Here is a 21898-nt window from a genome sequence, read left to right as displayed (position 1 = left end):
TAGGTGCCGTTTCCTGAACATCAGCCTCTCATCCACTGGGGGCGCTGAAGGCTCGCTCACTCCGGCGATTTGGATCCCACCAGCCAGGACTTTTTCACTCCGCCACAGAACACCTTCTTTATCTGTGCACCAGAGGCCCATTCTCTACTGCACTTCATTCTTTTGGATTCTGAGCTCTTCTTCCACTTCCTGAAGCCACTTAAAATTCCAATCATATATCTTTCCACATGCCAAAAGTGACTTTTGGATATCATTGAATATGAAGCTGAATCACTATTAAAGATGCTAACGTGACTTCAGGGGACCTGGGTCATCTTTAAGACCCCAATTATCTTGGGGGGCTGGGCGAGTCTGGAGCTGTAGTTGTCAGCTGGGATGATATTGTTCCCCAGAGAGCATGTGGAAATCTCTGGAGACAGTTTCTGTTGTCACAACTCAGAAAGAGAGGGGTTTTACTAGCATTAATTTGACAGAAATCAGGAATGCTGGTTTATAGAGGACAGGCTCTCACAACCAAAGAATTTTATGGCCCCAAATGTTATGGCCCCAAATACTCTCTTGCTCAAAGTCACTCAGTTGCATCTGATTCTTCACAACCCCATGGACTATAGCCCGCCACGCTCCTCTGTCCATGGAGTTCTCCCAGTAAAGAATATTAGAGTGGGTAACCATTCTCTTCTCTAGGGGATCTTCCCAACCCAGGGATCAAACCTGGGTCTCCCGCATTGCAGGCAAATTCTTTGCCATCTGAGCTACCAGGGAAGCCCATGCTAATATTAGCATGGTTAAAAAAAATAGTCTGTATGTGTTCTTGAAATGACCCATACCCATTTTCCAGTATCCTATCTCCAAATGTTGATGGAAAGACCAACCTAAATATAAAAACGTGGTAATTATAACAATAATACTTTGACAGTTTTTACTGGGAGGGTATTTATATCTTTTTAAACAATCAAATCTTCCATTAGACACTCCCCCAAAGAACACTTATTAGCAATTGAATCAGTTATCGCAATTCTTCGCTCAGCTAGCAAACAAGACATGCACTTATGATCCTCAGCTTTGAAAGAATCGCTGTTCCTAAGTTGACAGATCCAAGCACCCAGGGGAAGCACTAAATAAAAGTGCCCTCAAAGAAACACAAGCAAGCAATGTGACTGTTGATTCCGTTATGGTTACACAACAGGAAGCTTCCTCAGAGAAGCACATATGAAGCTCCACCTTCCACACAGCTAGTGAAGAGTGGCTATGTCTCCACCGCCCTATGAGTCACTAGAAAGGCCACGAGTATATGAGAACTGAGAGTTAGATAACGGGAGCTTCTGAAACACCTGCCTCTTCTGCAAGTATACAAACCACAAGAAAGGTTCACAAGAGGTTAGAAATGATCTTCTCAACTTGAATGTACCCTTCTATTTCATTAGCGATGAGATGCTAATTCATTACCACGACTCTACCAGGAAGGGAAAGATTCAAGTATTTCCAGAATATATTCCAAGGACTTCATCCTTATTCATTGTCTTGGCTAGACAGGCATGTATTTTGAGAGAATGAATAATTTGTTAAATCATCTGCCCTGGTGTCATTAGTATTTTTGGAGCACCTGGGTGATCATAGGTAAATGCTTTCCAAGTGCATTTATAGTTGGGCAGGATATTTGCAACTTTGGTCTTCTGTTAGCCAATAAGGCTCACTTTTTTTCATAAAAGAAGCACTTAAATAGTCGGATGGCATTACTTTCCAGCCCTTTTTACTCTCCATTCCAATTGGGTATGCTACAAACGATTCATGAGAAGAAACCACATATGTATGCAGGTAGCCAGCGGCTTGTGGGGAAGGGTTTAAGGCAAGCAAGGAATTTTGTGTGGAAATCAATTCTTTGCGGAAGTCAATGTATTATGGACATTCAAGGAAGAGAAATTCCAGAAAGAAATTAACTGCCCAAGTATGCCAGCTCCTTGAGGTGTGCATCTGTAGTCACTAAAAAAAAAAAAAGTGAGTCAACCCTTCAGGCAGCTCTTAAATATACATTAGCTATTGAGTGGAGAGAGCTAGAGAGCTGAAATCAGCCTTTAAACACAGAATTCCTTACAAAATTGATTCACAAACCAGAACAAATTCCCTACAAATCAAATGGATGCTTCCAAAGGACTGGTCTTTAGGGGTTTTCCATTGGCTATTCTAAATAGGGGTCTGGTCATGGGAAATGTTCAAAGCCCACATACATATGGGAGGTTCTGGAGCACTCAGAGTGTACGGTCTCTCGCTGATAGAGAGCAAAAACCTTCCAGCCTGAGGTCAAACTAGGTTCAGTCTATGAGAAAGATGAAGCGTCTGGGCAGGTAACAAGAAATGCCCACAAAGGAGTCAGAGACTCAGGACACTGATGAAGTGCTCCCAATGCTACAGGTTATGCATGGAAGAACCACCACCAATCTTTGCTGGAAAGCCTGGAAAAACCTATCTAAGGAGTATATAAAGGAACACCTCAAGTTCCTTGGACATTCAAACAGGACTACCACACTGAGCCCTCACTAGCAAGAACGACACAAAGCTAAGATTTTGCTTCTCACAGAAACTGCCCCAAATTTAGCTTAGTGGCAGCCTGGGCAGTGAGGCAAGTGAACCACTCGCAGCTATGAAAACTAAAAAGGAATATCTCACTTGAAATATCCTTATACCAGGCAGAGTTGAAGGTGAGTGAACTGTAAAGATGGCTGCCTGACAGCCAAGGTGAATTCCATGCACTGGGCAGAACATTTGGTCCTAGTCTCTGGATCTAGGAACAATATACAACTACAAATCACTGCAGAGACTTAATTAAGGATCAACTCCATTTCTTCCTGCCTGCCAGGCTAGGCCAGAGATTTCAAGGTCAATGTCTATAATGTAGGCTTTCTGGATTGCTTGTCCAGCCACTGGGATTAGGTCACCTTCAAATATAAAGGCTTTTGTTTACATAATAACATAGTCCCAATACCGGTTTCCTGGTTGTGCCATTGCTCTATGGCAATGGTTATGGTTAGGTACCATTGGGGGAAGCTGGGGAAAAGGCACATAGGAACTCTCGGTTCTGTTTATGCAACTTCTAAGTCTAAAATTATTTCAAAATTAAAACTTTTTAAAAAAGAAAAATCCTATTGAATCATAGTAACGCATAGCTTAAAAAAAAATATTTTGCCCAACTGCACATACACACACCTCTCACAAACTGCACCTCACGCACCAGCCCATCACTGTTGTAGCCTTCTGATTATCACTTTGGAATAAAAATATATTTCTAAGATACATTTTTTCTGTGTATCATCCACTTAAAATACAATAAACACAAGCTTACTATTTGTCCAATGACTGAAATGACCTTCATAGGCACTAAGAGAAGTTCCTAATTTTTAGGTTCTGACACATATGCCCAGTTACACCTATGTCCCTTGGTTGTGGCACATGCTAGACAACAGAATACAAAAGAGACAGTACAGCAGAACCCCAGGGGCACAGCTGCAAAATTGGAGGGGACTGTGCAAAATTTAACACTCAGACATGAGTTCTACAAGATCTAAATGCTGACACAGATGAAACACCTTATTTTTCAGTCATCAAAATGATTGAGGGATATTGGGATCCATTCTTTAATTTCCTCTTTCTTCCCCCCATTCTTTGATTATGGAATTATACCTACATCCATTTATTTATTATATTCAATTAATTTTTATTGAGCAACTATTACATATCAGACACTGTTAGGGACTAAAAGTTAACAAGCCAATATAAGATCATTTTATAACAGAATTTTAACAACAGAATCTTAAGATCATTGAAGATGAAAATGTCAGGAATATACCCAATGAATGTACTTAATGAACTTATGTTACCACCTTAAACTAAAATTTCATTCTCCAAATGCATGCACTGTATTGTTTTTTAACTTTGTAAAGAGGAAGAAAGTAAATGAATGGAAAGGGAAGGCATCTAACAGGAATCAAAAAAACCTGTTTTGGGATCAATATATTCTTTGCTGACTGTGCACTGTTACACAGATCAGTCTACAAAGTCTCAGGTGACCTATGAGCTTGCATGTGGGCCTCTGGTTCTCTGCACCTATAGCCAGCTCATTTCTTTTGCTTCATGTTGTTTTGCTTGTTTGTTTTGTGTTAGTTTCAAGTATATAGAAAAGTGATTCAATTACAAACATATATATTCTTTTTCATACTCGTACCCATTACAGGTTATTACACGACACTGAATATAGTCGCCTGTGCTATATAGTAGGTCTTTGTTTACCTATTTTATATATAGTAACATTTATCTGTTAATCCCAAACTCCTAATTTATTCCACTTCTCCCTTTCCCACTTGGTAACTATAAGCTTGTTTTCTATGTTTATAAGTCTATTTCTGTTTTGTAAATAAGTTCTTTTGTACCTTTTTTTTTTTTAGATTCCACAGATAGTGATATCAGGTGATATTTGTCATTCTTTATCTTACTTCACTTAGTATGATAATCTCTAATCCATGTTTTTATAGATAGCATTATTTCATTCTTTTATGGTTAAATAATTCTACATATATATATACATATACACCACATCTTCCTTATCCATTCATCTGTCAGTGGACACTTAAATTGCTTCCATGCCTGCTGCTGCTGCTGCTGCTAAGTCGCTTCAGTCGTGTCCAACTCTGTGCAACCCCATAGACGGCAGCCCATCAGGCTCCCCCATCCCTGGGATTCTCCAGGCAAGAACACTGGAGTGGGTTGCCATTTCCTTCTCCAGTGCGTGAAAGTGAAAAGTGAAAGTGAAGTCCCTCAGTCGTGTCCAACTCTTAGCAACCCCCTGGACTGGCAGCCCAGCAGGCTCCTCTGTCCATGGGATTTTCCAGGCAAGAGTGCTGGAGTGGGGTATACTATTGCCTTCTCCATGCCTGCTGCTGCTGCTGCTAAGTCACTTCAGTCGTGTCCGACTCTGTGCAACCCCATAGACGGCAGCCCACCAGGCTCCCCCGTCCCTGGGATTCTCCAGGCAAGAACTCTCCATGCCTAGGCTATCATAAATAGTGCTGCTATGAACATTGAGGTGAGTGTATCTTTTTGAATTAGAGTTTTCACTTTTTCCAAATAGTGCTGCTATGAACTTTGAGGTACATGTATCTTTTCGAATTAGAGTTTTAATTTTTTCCAGAAACATGCTCAGGAGTGGGACCACCAGATCATATTGTAACTCTATTTTCAGTTTTGTAATGAACATCCATACTGTTCCTCATAGTGGCTGCTAGTCAGCTCATTTCTTACTAGTCAACTAGTAGTCAGGACACTTGCCCCAAAGACTCTACCCAGTGAAGCAAAGCAGGCAGCACCCCTGACACTCAATGTGGATTTAGATACATTCTAGTCTCTACTGAAGGCAGAGTACTCCAGTACTCTTGCCTGGAAAATCCCATGGACGGAGGAGCCTGGTAGGCTGCAGTCCATGGGGTCACTGAGGGTCGGGCACCACTGAGCGACTTCATTTTCACTTTTCACTTTCATGCATTGGAGAAGGAAATGGCAACCCACTCCGGTGTTCTTGCCTGGAGAATCCCAAGGACGGGGGAGCCTGGTGGGCTGCCGTCTATGGGGTCGCACAGAGTCGGACACGACTGAAGCGACTTAGCAGCAGCAGCAGCAGTCTCCTGCAAGAAGATGACCTGGGCATCTTGAGGGTGTCCTTTCTTCTAGGCATTTCAAAGTAGTCATGATTCTGCGATCCAAGAAACTATACAAAACATAGCTCTTAAGTCCCCAAAGCTTTCTGGGATGGCTATGCCACAAGCCCTGTGGTCACCAACAAGTTATATGTTGTTCTCGTTGCTCTGTGTCTAGAGCTGGGTTTCCTTCGATCCATGCAGTTCTGCCTCCTTTCCTCATTGGCATATTAGCTGCCCCTATTAGGCACCTAAAATAGTATGTAAGTGCTGTGTTTGGAATAAACATAATTAAGAGTCTAGCTGAGGGTTGAAGAGATAACCATGACTTTTATTAGGGGTTATTCAGCTGAAGGTAATTAAAAACAGATGATCAGAGAGAGAGAGAGAGATGTTCATTCTCTCCATTCCTCAGAAACTTGGCATAATTGTCACAGTAGATACTCAAAGCCATGTCGTGAAGAGTGAGGCCCTTAACCCTTTAATAGTCCATGGGACAAAACCTTTGGAAAAGGGGAAACTAAATGGCCTTCCCACTACTCTGATGCCATTCCTCATTCACAGATTTGTGGTTAAACTACCAGAAAAAAATACTTCCTTAAACCGCTTAGATAGAAATTTACCAAGAAAAAGTAATGTTAAGTTGTAATAAATAATGGGATTAAAAAAAAAAAACCAAGGCCAACAGAGTGTATAGCTGAGTTTTGAACATTGCAGAGATTGCAGGTGTCAACCCTCTATGCAGTCGGCCTTCCATTTACATGATTCCTCAGGGTCCATGGTTCCACGCCTGCGGGTTCAACTAACTGTGGATAATATGAGAGTGTAGCATTTACTATGGAAAAAAATCCGAGTATGAGTGGACTCATGCAGTTCAAACCCGTGTTGTTCAAGGGTCAACTGTACTCTGTTCATCCTGGAATCTGACATGCTCTCACTCACCACACAACTCTGCTGACCCTCAGTTCTGAACACTCTTAAAGGGCAACAGTATGACCACATTAATACAGTAGCATAACGAAGATTTTAATAATTATTATCAGAATCAAGACCAAATTCAGTGACCACCACATATAACTCAGGAAGATATTTTATGACCAGAAAGTAATCAATACCTACTTCATTTCACTTCATATAGATATTGCCTCAAAGAATGTTAATGGAAATTCTGAGGAAATGATTACATTTATCCTAAAGCTGTTTAATCAAAAATCATAAAGTAGTTTCCCATTACCAATGTGCAGCAAGTAAATGATTTATCCCACAACACTGATGCTGCCACTCAGGATAATTTTCAGAGTGAACATTATGCCTCTCAGCTCTGATCTCCCTAGAGGATCTGAAGCTCTTACCTCTATAACATTGGTGGGATGGCGGATGTAGATACCAGAGGGTGTCACCACTTCAGGACTGGAGAGTCCCTCAGCACCAGAAACACGGATGATCACATTGTTTCTTATTATGTTTCCCTGTTCTGACCAGTCTAATTTAAGAAAAGGGGGTTTGCCAACATAATTAAAATGTACTCGACCCAACATTCTTATTTCTACTAATATAGGTTAGAGTTCTCATCATGTATATACATATATTATATAGACAGCTGTAAACATCTAGTGTGTTCAACAAATTTAAGACATCTAACATTCTGCCAGCAGCCCTGTCTATAAAATGTATGACAACTTAAATAGATGGTAATAAATTTAAAACCAGTTTACATATTTACCCTTTCCTCCTCCAGAAGTAACCTCCCAAAGGATATACCTTATCTCGGGGGATGTACCTGAGAACAAAAGATGATGTTAGCTCAGCACATTTCGTGCCACCCAGGAAAATGAGAGCTCCTCTAATACTATTTCTTGTTTTGGTGTGGCTTGCTTCAATTTGTGTGTGTGATTTTATCTATGAATCAGACAGACACAGATTATGTGAACCTTTTAGTTCTAGAACTTCATGAATCAGAGTGTGAGTGAAAGTCGCTCTGTTGTGTCCAACTCTTTACGATCCCATGAACGGTAGTCCATGGAATTCTCCAGGCCAGAATACTGGAGTGGGTAGCCTTTCCCTTCTCCAGGGGATCATCGTGACCCAGGAACCAAAGCAGGATATTCTGCACTGCAGGCGGATTCTTTACCAACTGAGCTATCAGAGAAATCAGAAGCTCATTTTAAATAAAAATAACAAAGAAATAGATCTATTGTTTTACTTCTTAAGAAGAATCTAAGTGACTGTCTCTGCAGTTAAATGGCACACACTCCGTGTTACATCCAGCCCCACCCTGAGCTCTTTGAATTGACTGCCAACCATCTGCATGCCCCTCTCATCCCCTTGAAGATCTGGAATGTCCTGGATAAACAGGCTAGACAGGATCTGAGACACTCACACTCAGATCAGAGGTTTGAAATAGAACAGAATAAAAGAGCGTGGCCCATGCTACAGAAAGGCTTCCCAGGTGGTACTAGTGGTAAAGAAACCGCCTGCCAATGCAAAAGACTAAGAGACGCAGGTTCAATCCCTGGGTCGGGAAGATCCCCTGGAGAAGGAAATGGCAACCCACTCCAGCATTCCATCCCTTGGACAGAGGTGCCTGGCAGGCTGCGGTCCATAGCATCACAAACAGCCAGACGCAACTGAAGCAACTTAGCACGCACACATGGATTCTACAGAGGTCAACCATGTAGCATCCATACAGAGCAGCCCCACAGATCCCCTTTCTTCTAGGTCTTCAGATATCTGGGTTTCCCACGTCATTTCATGTGTCTGAGTCTGCAAACTTATTTTGCATGAATTGAGTATCTTATCTAAAATTCACTGACAGATATTCTAATTCCATCACCTACAATACAGTAGAGGTCAAAGAGCTTCCACTCACGATATCCAAGCACTCAAGGATAAATTCCTCCTGCAGGTTTCATTCCTTGCCTAGTTAATGCCAATTTCACAAAACTGTTTCCCCCTAAAATAATATTGTTATGGTGCCTCCCTGAATTTCTGCACCAGGTTTCAACAAACTTTTCCCTTACAGCAATAAAGGTAAAAATAAGCAAAGCCAACCTTCCATGTGTTAGTCTGACTGCCCTGTCCTTTTCCAATCAAAAGACTGTCTTGCACCTGATAACTTCTATTGTCCTTAGCCCTTAGCCTTTTAGAGCTGGTGTTAGTTTGTGCTGTGCCTAGTCACTCAGTCATGTCTGACTCTTGGGACCCCATGGATTGTAGCCCACCAGGCTCCTCTGTCCATGGGGAATCTCCAGGCAAGAATACTGGAGTGAGTTGCCATGTCTTCCTCCCCGTGATCTTCCCAACCCAGGGATCAAATCCAGGTCTCCCACATTGCAGGCGGATTCTTTACCGCCTAAGCCACCAGAGAAGCCCATGAATACTGGAGTGGGTAGCCTACCCTTCTTCAGGGAATCTTCCTGACCCAGGAATTGAACTGGGGTCTTGCAGGCATATTCTTTACCAGCTGAGCTATCAGAGAAACCCTGGAGTTAGTTTACATGATCCATATTTTCTCACTAAACTATTTCCTTCCACAGTTAGAACCTTTCCAGCTTTTATCTTAACAGATCATTCCTAAATGAAACATGCAAATTTTCCCACTGATGATATCACAGAATTAATTTAAATAGAAAACACTAGCTAACAAGTACAATTATAGTTTTCCTTTCAGTGAAAACCTCTGATTTGGTTATTCTGATATAACCAAAGACCTTTTGTTCATTAATAGATTTATTTCAACAAATATATCTCCAAATGCACTATTTAAAAATTCTGTTAAGTACTAAGGAGATGATGTTCTCATGAAATCTGGTATTAATAGAAAAACAGACATTGATCAGATGGTCAGAAACATGATGTATAATTTTAAATCAATAAGTAATGAATGGTGATAAAAGAGTTTAAACAGACAGACTTGATTTGGGAGTGTTGGGGAGGGCTATTATAGGAGGAGAATGAATGGTATGAACAGAAGGCAAGAGCTGTGCAAAGGTCCTGAGGCAGGAGAATGTGTGGCTTTTTGAAAGAATTAAAAGAGGTCAGTGTAGTGAGAGCACAGAGGGAGAGAAAAAGAGCAAGAGAGGTATACCAAGGTTAGTAGAAGCAGCCTCACTAAGGAAGGTTTTTAAGCCAGAGTAAGGATTCTGGATTATATTCTAAAAGAAATAAATTCTTAAAGGGCTTTAAGATGATGCAGTCTGATATTTTTAAGCATCACAAAGGGAATGGACTTTAGGAAACAAATGTCAATACAGATGCCCATTTAGAAAATTCTTAAAACAGGCTTCTTCGACAAGCCACAGAAGTAGTGAAGAACAGGATTCAAAAATGTTTAATTCCTTGTTCAACATCCAGGTTTGATGCTTCATGAAGCTGCACAAAGACATATTTATGTGACTTTGAATTACTGTTGAAATTGCTGACAATAAATTTTATATTTATTGTATATTGATTAACATGAACTGAAATGTCTATCTTTAAAAATCAGTTTCCTGAGAGACAGACTCACAGATATGGAGAACAGACTTGTGGTTGCCAGGGGGGTAGTGGGGTAGGAGAGGGAAGGATTTGGAGTTGGGGATTAGCAGATGCAAACCATTATACAGAGGATGGATAAACAAGGTCCTACTACAGAGCACAGAGAACTATACTCAATATCTTGTGATAAACCACAATGGAAAAGAAAATGAAAAAAGAATATATACGTATATATATATATATATGTGTGCATAACTGAACCATTTTGCTGTATAGCAGAAATTAACCCAGCATTATAAGCCAACTATACTTCCATAAAATTTTTAAAATAAATTAAAAGAAACAAAAAATAAAAATCAATTTCCTATGGGTAAAGCTTAGTAAGCTAATTAAAGACTGAATTTACAACTAGAATTTTTAACTACAGCCTATTTCTAAAGATCAGAGACTAAAGTTTTTACAAATTGGAAATTCAAATCTGGGAACAATAATTCTTTTTTAAAAAATAACGTGTCCTCCACCAGAATGTCGAAGTTAAACAAGCCGATTTCACTTACCCACCAGCAGTGCATGGCCTGAAATATCATAGAACACATTACTGTCCACCTTCAGGCCTGAGGTCTGGGACATGCTGAGGCCTCTGCTGAAGGACCGCCGCACTGTGCAACCCTGCACGTAGGAACCTGAACGACAAAGAGGATGGTAAACAGTAGGGAATCTCAAAGGCTCCTCACATTCTGTTGATCATCCCCAAATACTGCTAGAATATAACTACGAACATTCTTCCACACAATAATAAAATTCAAGAAATAAGGAGTTGGCAGCAGAAATTTAAAAACAGGCAGCTTAGACCAATGTATCTTAAAGACACCAAAGATCACCATAGTGGAATCCAAGGCCCACACGTCAGAAAAGAAAACCATCTGAGAAAGAGAGAACATGGCCAAACCACGAGGAACGCATGGCTCTCAAGATGTCCTGGTGGCCGCCATCTTTGGTATCTACTCTTTGGACTTCCCTGGTGGCTCAGACAGTAAAGCGTCCGCCTACAATGTGGGAGACCCGGGTTCAATCCCTGGGTGGGGAAGATCTCCTGGAGAAGGAAATGGCAACCCACTCCAGTATTCTTGCCTGGAAAATCCCATGGACAGAGGAGCCTGGTGGGCTACAGTCCATGGGGTCGCAAAGAGTCGGACATGACTGAGAGATTTCACTTCCACTTCTCATCACAGTGTAATGGACAGCAGCTCAAGAAACAAACAGCTAAGGCTTACAGACCAATTCTGACCTCTGAAAACTGCATCCAGCATGAGGAGAGGTAGTCGTTATATCTTGAGCTATGAAGTTATTCTTTTAATTGAAGTATAGTTGATTTACGATATTTCAGGTATACAGCAAAGTAATTCAGTTATACATACATATGTGTATATATGTATATATATATATGTGTGTATATATACACATTCCCTTTCATAAACTTTTCCATTATAGATTATTACAAAATATTGAACACAGTTCCTTGTGCTATACAATAAATAGGTCCTTGCTGTTTATCTATTTCACATATAGCAGTGTGAATCTGTTAATCCCAAATTCCTGATTTATCCAAATTGTAAGTAAAGCTACAGATCAGTCTGAGGACCAGAACTCTCACATTTGAATATGGTGGTTTGTGGAACTGGAGGGGAAATATCTTCTACTGTGCTAAGAGAAACTGACATTTAAGAAAATCATTACACTGGCTCCATGAACATATTTTATGACCTCCCAAATCGATACATGTGGACTGAATCAATTAATGAACAACTATTTACTGAGTATCAACTATATATTTCAGGAATTATGTCTTGTGCCAGAGGTGTAAGATGAATAAAACTAAGTAAATTCTGCATTTGTGTATCTTGAGTCTGATGAAGAAAACACATTAAAATAATTAAAACGTTTTATTTGGATAATAAAAATTATAAATCCTGAAAAAGAAGCTTTGTATTATTTCCAGACAGGGAGAGAGATTATATCGATACCAAATGTTTGAAGTATTAGAAAAATGGCTTTGGTTTATGTAATAATTTGACCTTTGACCTTGGGACTATCTAGAAAAATCTCATGGAGAAGGCAATGGCACCCCACTCCAGTACTCCTGCCTGGAAAATCCCATGGACGGAGGAGCCTGGTAGGCTGCAGTCCATGGGGTCACTGAGGGTCGGACACGACTGAGCAACTTCACTTTCACTTTTCACTTTCATACATCGGAGAAGGAAATGGCAACACACTCCAGTGTTCTTGCCTGGAGAATCCCAGGGACGGGGGAGCCTGGTGGGCTGCCGTCTATGGGGTCGCACAGAGTTGGACACGACTGAAGTGACTTAGCAGCAGCAGCAGCAGCAGAAAAATCTCAACTACAGTGTCTCCATAGACACAAGGTCTATAGATTCGCCTTGATCCCAGCACCAGATGCCTTCACATCACTCACTAATAAGTTAGCGCATCCACATCCACTCATGTAGGAAACACTGCCTGCTGCAGACTTTTCCTGACCAGGTCTCCACCACAACATCACTGCTTGCCCCTCAGAATACAATGGTACATCTGAACAACCAGTAAGGACTAATGTGTTAACAGAGCTATAGTGGATGAGTTCAGGAAACGGTAAACCTCTAAAGGAAACACCAAGCAAAGATTCCAACACCCTCTAACTCCCGTGACTGAGGACAAGCTGGCCACACAGGTTATGAAAGCCCGTAGGGCATGAAACAATAAAGGATTCTTTGGCAAGCATGCCAGAAGTTTCTAACCTCTGGGTTAATGGGTTTCCCCCTCCCAGGAAACACATTTGCATTTTAACAGAGACCTACAGGGGATAATGTATTAATTCAATGGATTTCAAACTTTGGTTAAGCACTGAAAAGTGAAAGTGAAAGTGTTAGCCGCTCAATCCTGTCCAACTTGCAACCCCATGGACCGTAGCCCCGCAGGCTCCTCTGTCCACAGAATTCTCAAGGCAAGAATACTGGCGTGGGTAGCCATTCCCTTCTGCAGGAGACCTTCCCAACCCAGGGATCAAACCAGGGTCTCTTGCATTACTGGCGGATTCTTTACCATCTGAGTCACCAGGGAAGTCCAAGCACTGAACCATTTTTCAAATAAAACCTAATAAATATATAAATAAATAAATGTGCAGGTACTCTAAAGCAGAGGTTGAGGAGGCAGACTGAGTACATTTTTGATGGGGAGCTGTTGATTATGTTCAACTGATAACTCCTATGTGACTGCTCCCCTCACTTCTACTGGAACTGACCCACATCAAATATTCCTCAGCATTATAAGCACCAGGAAACCGAAGAACCAGAAAGAAGGGTACAAAGATTCTGATCATCCTAATGTACTTGGGAAAGAACCATGTGAGGGACCCATCCCCCTAACGAGTGTAGAAATAAATAAGGTGGAAAAGATCTTAGAAAATTAGGAGAGGTATTCTTGGCAAGCAGATAATTTAAAGTGAGAAAAAAATGCTGCTAGCCAGGATCCTGCCTTCAATGACCTCATGGATTACTTTGTCAATGCCTGCTGTAATTCTAGCACTTTTCAAGCCCCATTGAACCTCCCATATGCCCTGATGTGCTTTGTCAGGCATTGACTTCTGGAGCTTGGCTGTGTGGGTGCTGAGGGCAGGGGAGCGTGACTGCGACAGGGCTGCTGTCCTCATCGCTCAGCATCTGTACCCATCTCTCAACTCCGTAGATCAGACTCTGGCATTGGAATTTCACCCTAGATGCTCCTACACCCCTCCAACTTCGATTTCAGAGCCTTTATCAGTACATCTGGTCATGTTCTTCTTTTCTGATTCTGATCTTTTTATCTACTTGTCCCCACCTGCCTTGGATGTCTGCTGCTTCCCTCGTGTCTCTTCAGGTCTGGTCAAGGTCTGCACACTCTGTCTGCTTCCCCAGGAAGAGAGCCTGGTTCTCAGCCATTCTCCCCACTTTTCTCAGGCAGGGGATTCCTCTATGTTAGGACATCTTCCCAAAGTGCTTTCCACTAGCCTTGACTGATAATTTATACTATTTAATATCAATCTATCTGTAGTCACAAAGCCAGTACATTGTAGTGGCAGGATTCAAAACATGGATTTGTGTGGTTCCCTCCACATCTGCTGTACCTATAGTGACATTTCTCAAAAGGAAACATGGACTACTTGTTCCAGAATCAGAAGGTTAAAAATTCAGTTTTTCTAGGCTCACTTTGGATCACAATTTGTCTGAGACAGGGTCTCTACGTGCGAATTCTAATAAGCTCTCCAAGTGACTCTCTGAACCATAGATCTACAGTATAGTTATCCATCTCTGAATCCCCCATGTTCCCACATACCACCTACCAGGACCCCCTTGCAAAGAGAGCCTTGACTATAGAAGAAGAAAGATGAGACATCATGCCTGGGCCTCCTCACCTCTCATAGCTCCTACCAGCATCAGGGAGCTCACATGCTCATGGAAGGCTTGTCCCAAGTCCTGGAACTGCACTCCCTTCAACTGGACCCGGCTGGGCTCCTCCGGAAAGGACTGAACGATGACTCTGGCCCCCAAATCCCTGGATCCCAGCATCTTCTCACTCTTGGAATACAAACAGTTCTGCAAATCACCTGAGACACAGAATGAAGACAAGGGGCACAGAAGAAGGTACAGCATGATTCTAATCAAATCTCCCAGTACGAAAGGCACTGTGGCACGAAGGACAGACCCTGACTGTTTATTTAATAACCTTACTTCCCTTTTACTTCAATTCTCCCCTTTGGATTATTAATTAAAACATCTGATAACTAGAACATGATGTTGCCTTCACTCTATTATTTCCAGAAGCTCCCGAATCAATCACCTTAATTATTATCACAAAAAGGCTGACTAGAACCCATAAACCCAGCCTAAATAGATGCTTATTACAATCCAAAAGATCCCCCTGAGGGAGTGTGCAATAAAATGACCCTCTGGTGGGTGGATAATTGAAGAGAAGACATGTGAGCGCTAAATGTAATCATATCTCTTTGCTGTCCAGTGGGGTTTTCCCAATATTTTGCTGCTTTATGGTTTGGGGACATAGCAATGATGCCATCAAAGAAATGGAGAAGAACTCCAGAGAAATGACTGAGCCACTCCCACACCAACGCCTCAGTCCCAGCAGAGCCCTAGTGAGGACACATGGCATTTGGTAGGGTGAACTAACCTCAGGATGGAGAAGAAATCATCTCCTGAATTAACTCTTTATTATCCAGGTTAATAAACCAATGAAGAAGAGCCACTAATACAAAATTATGGATCATTCTAACAGTCATCTATTGTCAGTCTCAGAAAATGTATATCAGTTCAGTTCAGTCGCTCAATCACGTTCAACTCTTTGCAACCCCATGGACTGCAGCACATCAGGCTTCCTGTCCATCACCAATTCCCAGAGCTTACTCAAACTCATGTCCATCAAGTCGGCAATGCCATCCAACCATCTCATCCTCTGTCATCTCCTTCTCCTCCTGCCTTCAATCTTTCCCAGCATCATGGTCTTTTCCAATGAGTCAGTTCTTTGCATCAGGTGGCCAAAGTATTGAAGCTTCAGCTTCAGTCCTTCCAGTGAATTTTCAGGACCGATTTCCTTTAGTATGGACTGGTTGGATCTCCTGGTAGTCCAAGGGACTCTCAAGAGTCTTCTCCAATACCACAGTTCAAAAGAATCAATTCTTTGGCACTGAGCTTTCTTTACAGTCTTACTCACATCCATATATGACTACTGGAAAAACCATAGCTTTGACTAGATGGACCTTTGTTGGCAAAGTAATGTCTCTGCTTTTTAATATGCTGTCTATGTTGGTCATAGCTTTTCTTCCAAGGAGCAAGTGTCTTTTAATTTCATGGCTGCAGTCACCATCTGCAGTGATTTTGGAGCCCCCCAAAATAAAGTCTCTCACTGTTTCCATTGTCTCCCCATCTATTTGCCATGAAATGATATTAGAGGTGAATAAAGAGGTGTTTGGTATTTGTACATTTTATCACCATTTAACCATTGTATGCCAGTGAGCCATATTTTCCAGCATCTAGGCCTCTTGTTATGGTTTTTGGCTACGTTGTTTCCATATTCGAGCTCCATAAAAAGAAGAGGTGAATGATAAGTTATTTTTCAAATGAAGGTCTATGAATTTTATTTTATTTTTGGAATTTTTTAGTCATATATAAGAGTTGTGGTAGAACTAGGGATTATTTTTTTCATTAGGAGACAACAGATTTATAATAGCCCAAACCCAGAGGCATGATCTCCCTTGGAGCATGATTAAATGCCATGTTTTGCACAATATGATCTGAGAATACCTGTATGAGAATTACCAAGAGAGTCTGTAATTGACCGCAGATGCCAGTTTAGCAGAAATGTTAAATTTAGCAGTCACTGCATTCCAACCCACTGGATGAAAACTTTTTCTTTTTTTTGCAGAATGACACAATTGTGAACTAGATGACTAGGGGGTGGGGGGCAGGGTCAAAGTCCCTCTTACCCAACCATATACCAACATTATCCCCACAGGCCTCTATACATAGACATGACTCAAATCTTTAACTCCGGACTTGACATTTCTTCCAGGCTCCAGACATCTCCAGTCACATGCTGGCCTGGCATCTCAACATGTACAAAATTAAACTCATGATCTCTACCCTCCCACCCCTCAAACCTGTTTCCCTTCCCATCTCAGTAAATAGCCTCCTCATCCATCCAGAGTTCATGCCTGGGAGTCATCCTTGACACCCACACCATTCTGGACCAAAGTTGAAAAATGATGTCTTCCCAACGTGTGAAAGCCTCATAATCTACAGCCTGGGAAACCAAAACATAACCTACTAAACTAACCATCCCTGAAATAGATGTTTAATAGGTACATCAGTGTGATTCAGTGCCTGTTATTCTTCTCGAAGATAGATTGACTTTTTCAACCACTTACTTAAAGTATGTGGTAGTTTCACTCAGGAAACAAACTCCAAAAGTGGGAATGGTGGGGGGAGGGAAGAGCCTTCCAAGTCTAACTCATTAGAACATGCTGCCTGTATCACTGACTCTCGCATTAAGCACTTTTCCTGAGAATTGTAGAGAAGGATGGGAATCAATTTCATTATAACCTCTGACCTGAAAATTTAATTCAACTCTCCAGATTTTATTATATAATAGGAATATCTTTTCCTCAAAGAACTAATTAATTTCTCAAGCAGATACTGTTGCCTATCTCTTTCACAAGGGGGTTGAGGGCAGGAGAGGAAATGACGATTTATTAAGAGCATTCTGAAATCTACAGAACACAGCAGGTCCCCTACATTCACACCTTCAAGTTTCAGACTTTCAAAGATTTAAGCGTGCATTCTGTCAATGTCAGGCATGAGTGAAACTGCAGCTTGCCCTCCGTCTCCTATTGCTAATGATCCTTCAACTCTACCATCTTCCAAGTCCTCTCTCTCCTCCAGTCAGTAGCTCTTGCCAGCCCCTATATGCCAGCTCTTTTACTGTGCTACTGCACTTTTCAAGGTACCTTACTGTGAGATTGAGAATGTTTTCTTTATTTTTTTGTGGTTGCTTGCTTTTTTTATGTATTACTTGTATGGAATATATTATGAACCTATTACAGTACAGTACTATATAGCCGATTGTGTGAGCTGAGTGCCTAGGCCAGCTTGGTTGAACTTACAAATTGGACTTACGAACATGCTCTCAGAAGATAACTCATTTGTTTGCAGGGGACTTGGTGGCTCAGAAGGTAAAGCATCTGTCTACAGTGTGAGAGACCTGGGTTCGATCCCTGGGTTGGGAAGATTCCCTGGAATGGGAACCCACTCCAGTACTCTTGCCTTGAAAATCCTATGGACGGAGGAGCTTGGTGCAGGCTACTGTCCATGGGGTCACAAAGAGTCAGGCACGACTGAGCAACTTCACTTTCTTACTATATTAGGAACACACTAATTGAAAGAAGTCAACCATACCACATATCATTGAATAGTAAGAACATTGTTTTTCACCCATTAGACTTCCCAACAAATCGTTCTCTACCTTCTGAAGCATTGGCCCCCTGGCATGAAGCAAGGAACTGCACTCTCTCATCAGTGAGATTTCCCTGTATGGTAATACTCCTGCTGAGTAGAACCAGCATGACCTTTAAAACATGGTGCTCTCCAGCCACCCATTTCTCTGTGGAGTTGTGAGAATATCTGAAAAGAAAAAAAAAAAAAATCTGAAAATAACACTCCAAGTCTTATAACGAATAGTAAGCCATTAAATTAGCCTAATCCTCCATCTGGGACTTTATTTCTTTAGAAACTCAGACACAGAAGAGTAAAAAATAGCCACATGTATGTGAAAATTAGGAACTATGATGACTATTGCAGTGACCATCTACTAAAAGACAAAAGTTCTAGTCTTACAAGAGAAACTTATTTAAGAAGTCTAAATCTTCCAAATATTTCATATTTTGTAATTTTCTTGCCAAAATGTCTACTGTGATTTAATGTAAATGATATTATTGAAAGACAAACAAATGTCTTTTGACCAGCTGTGTTGGTCACCTACACAGTTAAGACCTCATCTTCCATCTAAATGGAGCCAAGCTGGCATGCAGTACCTCAAGGGTGACCTCAGCTGGAGGTCTGTACTATGCACAGTCTCCACGGTGACAATCTCTTCCTTAGGCTTGGCATCTTCAGCACCCATCCCACTGATGACAAGGACTTCATCCCCAGCATGCCAATCGACAGCATCTTCCAGAGCCAACACTGTGTCATGGGCATTGGCAGCTGCTCGAAGATGGGTGACCACTACTTCTGGGAGTGAACCTAAAGCAAGTCCAAGGGAAACTTGCCTTTAGACATTTTTAAAACTTAATATGAATGTGATGTTATTCAGCCAAAGACTTCAGTGAAAGAAGAATCTGGGAAATCAGGCTTCAGGTTCTATAAGCATTGGTGCTATCACCAAAGGTGATATCACTGTATTACTTTTTGCGTATTAGTTTTCCTGTCTGTTGCATGGTGACAATAATTCAAGACAGAGAATGGTATGGGGTGAAAAACACAGGGTTGAAGTCATAATAAATTTATAGCTGAATCACAGTCTTGCCACATTCTAACTATGTTCCTTTGGATAATATACTTAGAGGTGGGTTTCACTTTCCTCAGTTACAAAACAGAAGCAGCAAAGCTTTCCCTCCTAGGGGTTTAAGACAATTTGTTGAGATCATATCTATGAAACATGTAGTGTGGACTTTGCCACATAACAACCCCTCAATATATTTTAGTCTTCTCTCTTCCTTCCCTGCATCACACTGTTTTGAGAATAAAATTTATCACCTCGTTCTTCCAAATTAAAACCAATGACTATTAGGTGCTCCAAGATATAAGTTCACCACGAATTTCTAAACTTAAGACTTCAACTCACTGTACAAATGGTGATGGTAGAGTTAAAAATAAAAATTACCATGAGAATGATCCACCTAAGTCTTGGTGTGTTAAGTAATCCCCTCTTACTCTAACATGGGGTGTATCTAGGGATAGGATGGCTAAGCAGAGCAGAAAAAAAGTGGAATGTGTGACCTTAAATAACTGGGTTTGTTTTAGGTTCCAGTGCAACTATCTGACCCTTCCCAAACCACAAGCTGCTCCTTAACCAGCAAAGATTCAAGAAGGTAGTCAGACTTGTAGTTTACTCTGGCCTTTTCCAACAAAGGTCAAGGCAGAGATTTTTTTTTTCCAGCCTTTATCTGGAGCAGTACCTCAGAAAACACAAGGCTTCCTCCCAACTCCTCTCCTTGGTACAGTTCCTCCTCCTTCGCAATTGATCATAATTTACCTTTAGCTCACAGCAGCTGCCTGTCCTCCCTTGTTAAACTAAAGTAAGAATATTTGACTCTCTAACTACAGAGGTGGCCAACAATAAATCATTTTCAAATTATTTTAAACTTCCCTCCTTATTTATTTGTCTATGTTGGAGAGCGGTGCACTTGTACCAGCAATGTTGTTCTAGGCTTAGAAAGGTCTCTGGGTTAATGATATAATTTCTGAAGTTTACTCGGGCAATAATTTTATCTTAAAAAAAAATTCCCAGAGTTCAAAATTTCTAATTACAGAGCAGGTGAAAATTAACACATAAATCATGTCTAAAGAAAATAATTTTAATTTTATTGCTGTTTGTATGTTTTAACCTTTGGGAACAATAAATAAAATAAAGTCTATTTCAGTGTATATGCATATTTATATATGTGTGAATTTCTATGATCTGTTCTTCAAAGTCTACACAGAAACATCTCTACCATGCATCAAAAATGTCTGTCAACAACAAAATATGATGGCAAAATATGATTATACACTGTGATCAATAATAATTCATAATAATCAATAAGCAAAGAGCATCCTACTATGCACCTATCAACAAGCAGCTACATGTGTCAGAACCAAAATTTGACATGACAAAGATATTTTTCAACTAAGCATTCTTCTAAATAACAGTCAAGTCAAAATAAATGGAAAAATTCACAGGGAATTTTGAAGTGGATTTTTTAACTATTAACATAAACTTAAGGCCTTTCAAATGTTTTCAGAGCCTCTAGAAAGCAGTAAAATTATCTCATAACGTATTCACTCTCATTGCAAAAATAGCACACTTCTATCTGTATAACTAAAAGATCAGTCTGGGTGTTTTATGAGTGCCAGCCTCATATTTGTAGCTATATAGCAGATATGAATATTTGGATGAATTACCATCATCTCAAACTTGCAAGTGAAAGTCTTTCAGTCATGTCTGACTCTTTGCAACCCCAGGAACTATACAGTCCATGGAATCCTCCAGGCAAGAATACTGGAGTGGGTAGCCTTTCCCTTTTCCAGGGGATCTTCCCAACCCAGGGATCAAACCCAGGTCTTCTGCACTGTGGGCGGATTCTTTACCAGCTGAGCCACAAGGGAAGCTCAAGAATACTGGAGTGAATAGCTTATCCCTTCTCCAGCGGATCTTCCTGACCCAGGAATCTGACCAGGATCTCCTGCATTGCAGGTAGATTCTTTACCAACTGAGCTATCCCAGACAAATATTCTCAAACTTGAGAATGTCAAAATGAATGTAATAATCATCTGAGCTAGACCTTCTACAAACAATTTTTAATCCTATAACGGTTGTGCATTGTTCTTTTTTAATTACATCCCTTGTTTGTTCATTAATCTGCAGTATCTGCCTACTAAGATACCTCAAGTGAAGAGAAGCTAAAGAGGATCTTGATGAGGATGAAAGAAGGGAGTGAAAAAGCTGGCTTAAAACTCAACATTCAAAAAACTAAGATCATAGCATCCAATCCCATTGCTTCATGACAAATAGAAGGGGAAAATGTGGAAACAGTGATAGATTTTATTTTCTTGTGCTCCAAAATCACTGCTGATGGTGACTATAGCCATGAAATTAAAAGACACTCGTTCATTGTAAAGAAAGCCATGACAAGCCTTCAGTTCAGTTCAGTCGCTGGGTCGTGTCCGACTCTTTGCAACCCTGTGAATCGCAGCACGCCAGGCCTCCCTGTCCGTCACCAACTCCCGGAGTTCACTCAAACTCACGTCCATCGAGTCGGTGACGCCATCCAGCCATCTCATCCTCTGTCATCCCCTTCTGCTCCTGCCCCCAATCTCTCCCAGCATCAGAGTCTTTTCCAATGAGTCAACTCTTCACATGAGGTGACCAAAGTTCTGGAG

General features: G+C 41.0%; 1 protein-coding gene across 1 annotated transcript in view; it reads right to left on the bottom strand.

Moving 5' to 3' along the window:
- The window catches only part of PKHD1 (polycystic kidney and hepatic disease 1 (autosomal recessive)), a 443812-nt gene that overhangs the window by 246747 nt on the left and 175167 nt on the right, over nt 1-21898 (bottom strand). The window contains exons 39-44 of the mRNA XM_010863025.1: nt 18790-19000; nt 18222-18379; nt 14605-14796; nt 10715-10840; nt 7405-7461; nt 7034-7164 (exon numbers count right to left, since the gene is read on the bottom strand). Coding sequence (XP_010861327.1) covers nt 7034-7164; nt 7405-7461; nt 10715-10840; nt 14605-14796; nt 18222-18379; nt 18790-19000 — 875 coding nt within the window. The remainder of the gene's footprint in view (nt 1-7033; nt 7165-7404; nt 7462-10714; nt 10841-14604; nt 14797-18221; nt 18380-18789; nt 19001-21898) is intronic.

The sequence above is a fragment of the Bison bison genome, unplaced genomic scaffold, assembly GCF_000754665.1.
Source record: "Bison bison bison isolate TAMUID 2011002044 unplaced genomic scaffold, Bison_UMD1.0 scf7180017864487, whole genome shotgun sequence".
In the NCBI taxonomy this organism is placed as follows: Eukaryota; Metazoa; Chordata; class Mammalia; order Artiodactyla; family Bovidae; genus Bison; species Bison bison.
Note: the sequence above shows the minus strand (reverse complement) of the source record. Positions and strands in the feature narration are given on the sequence as shown.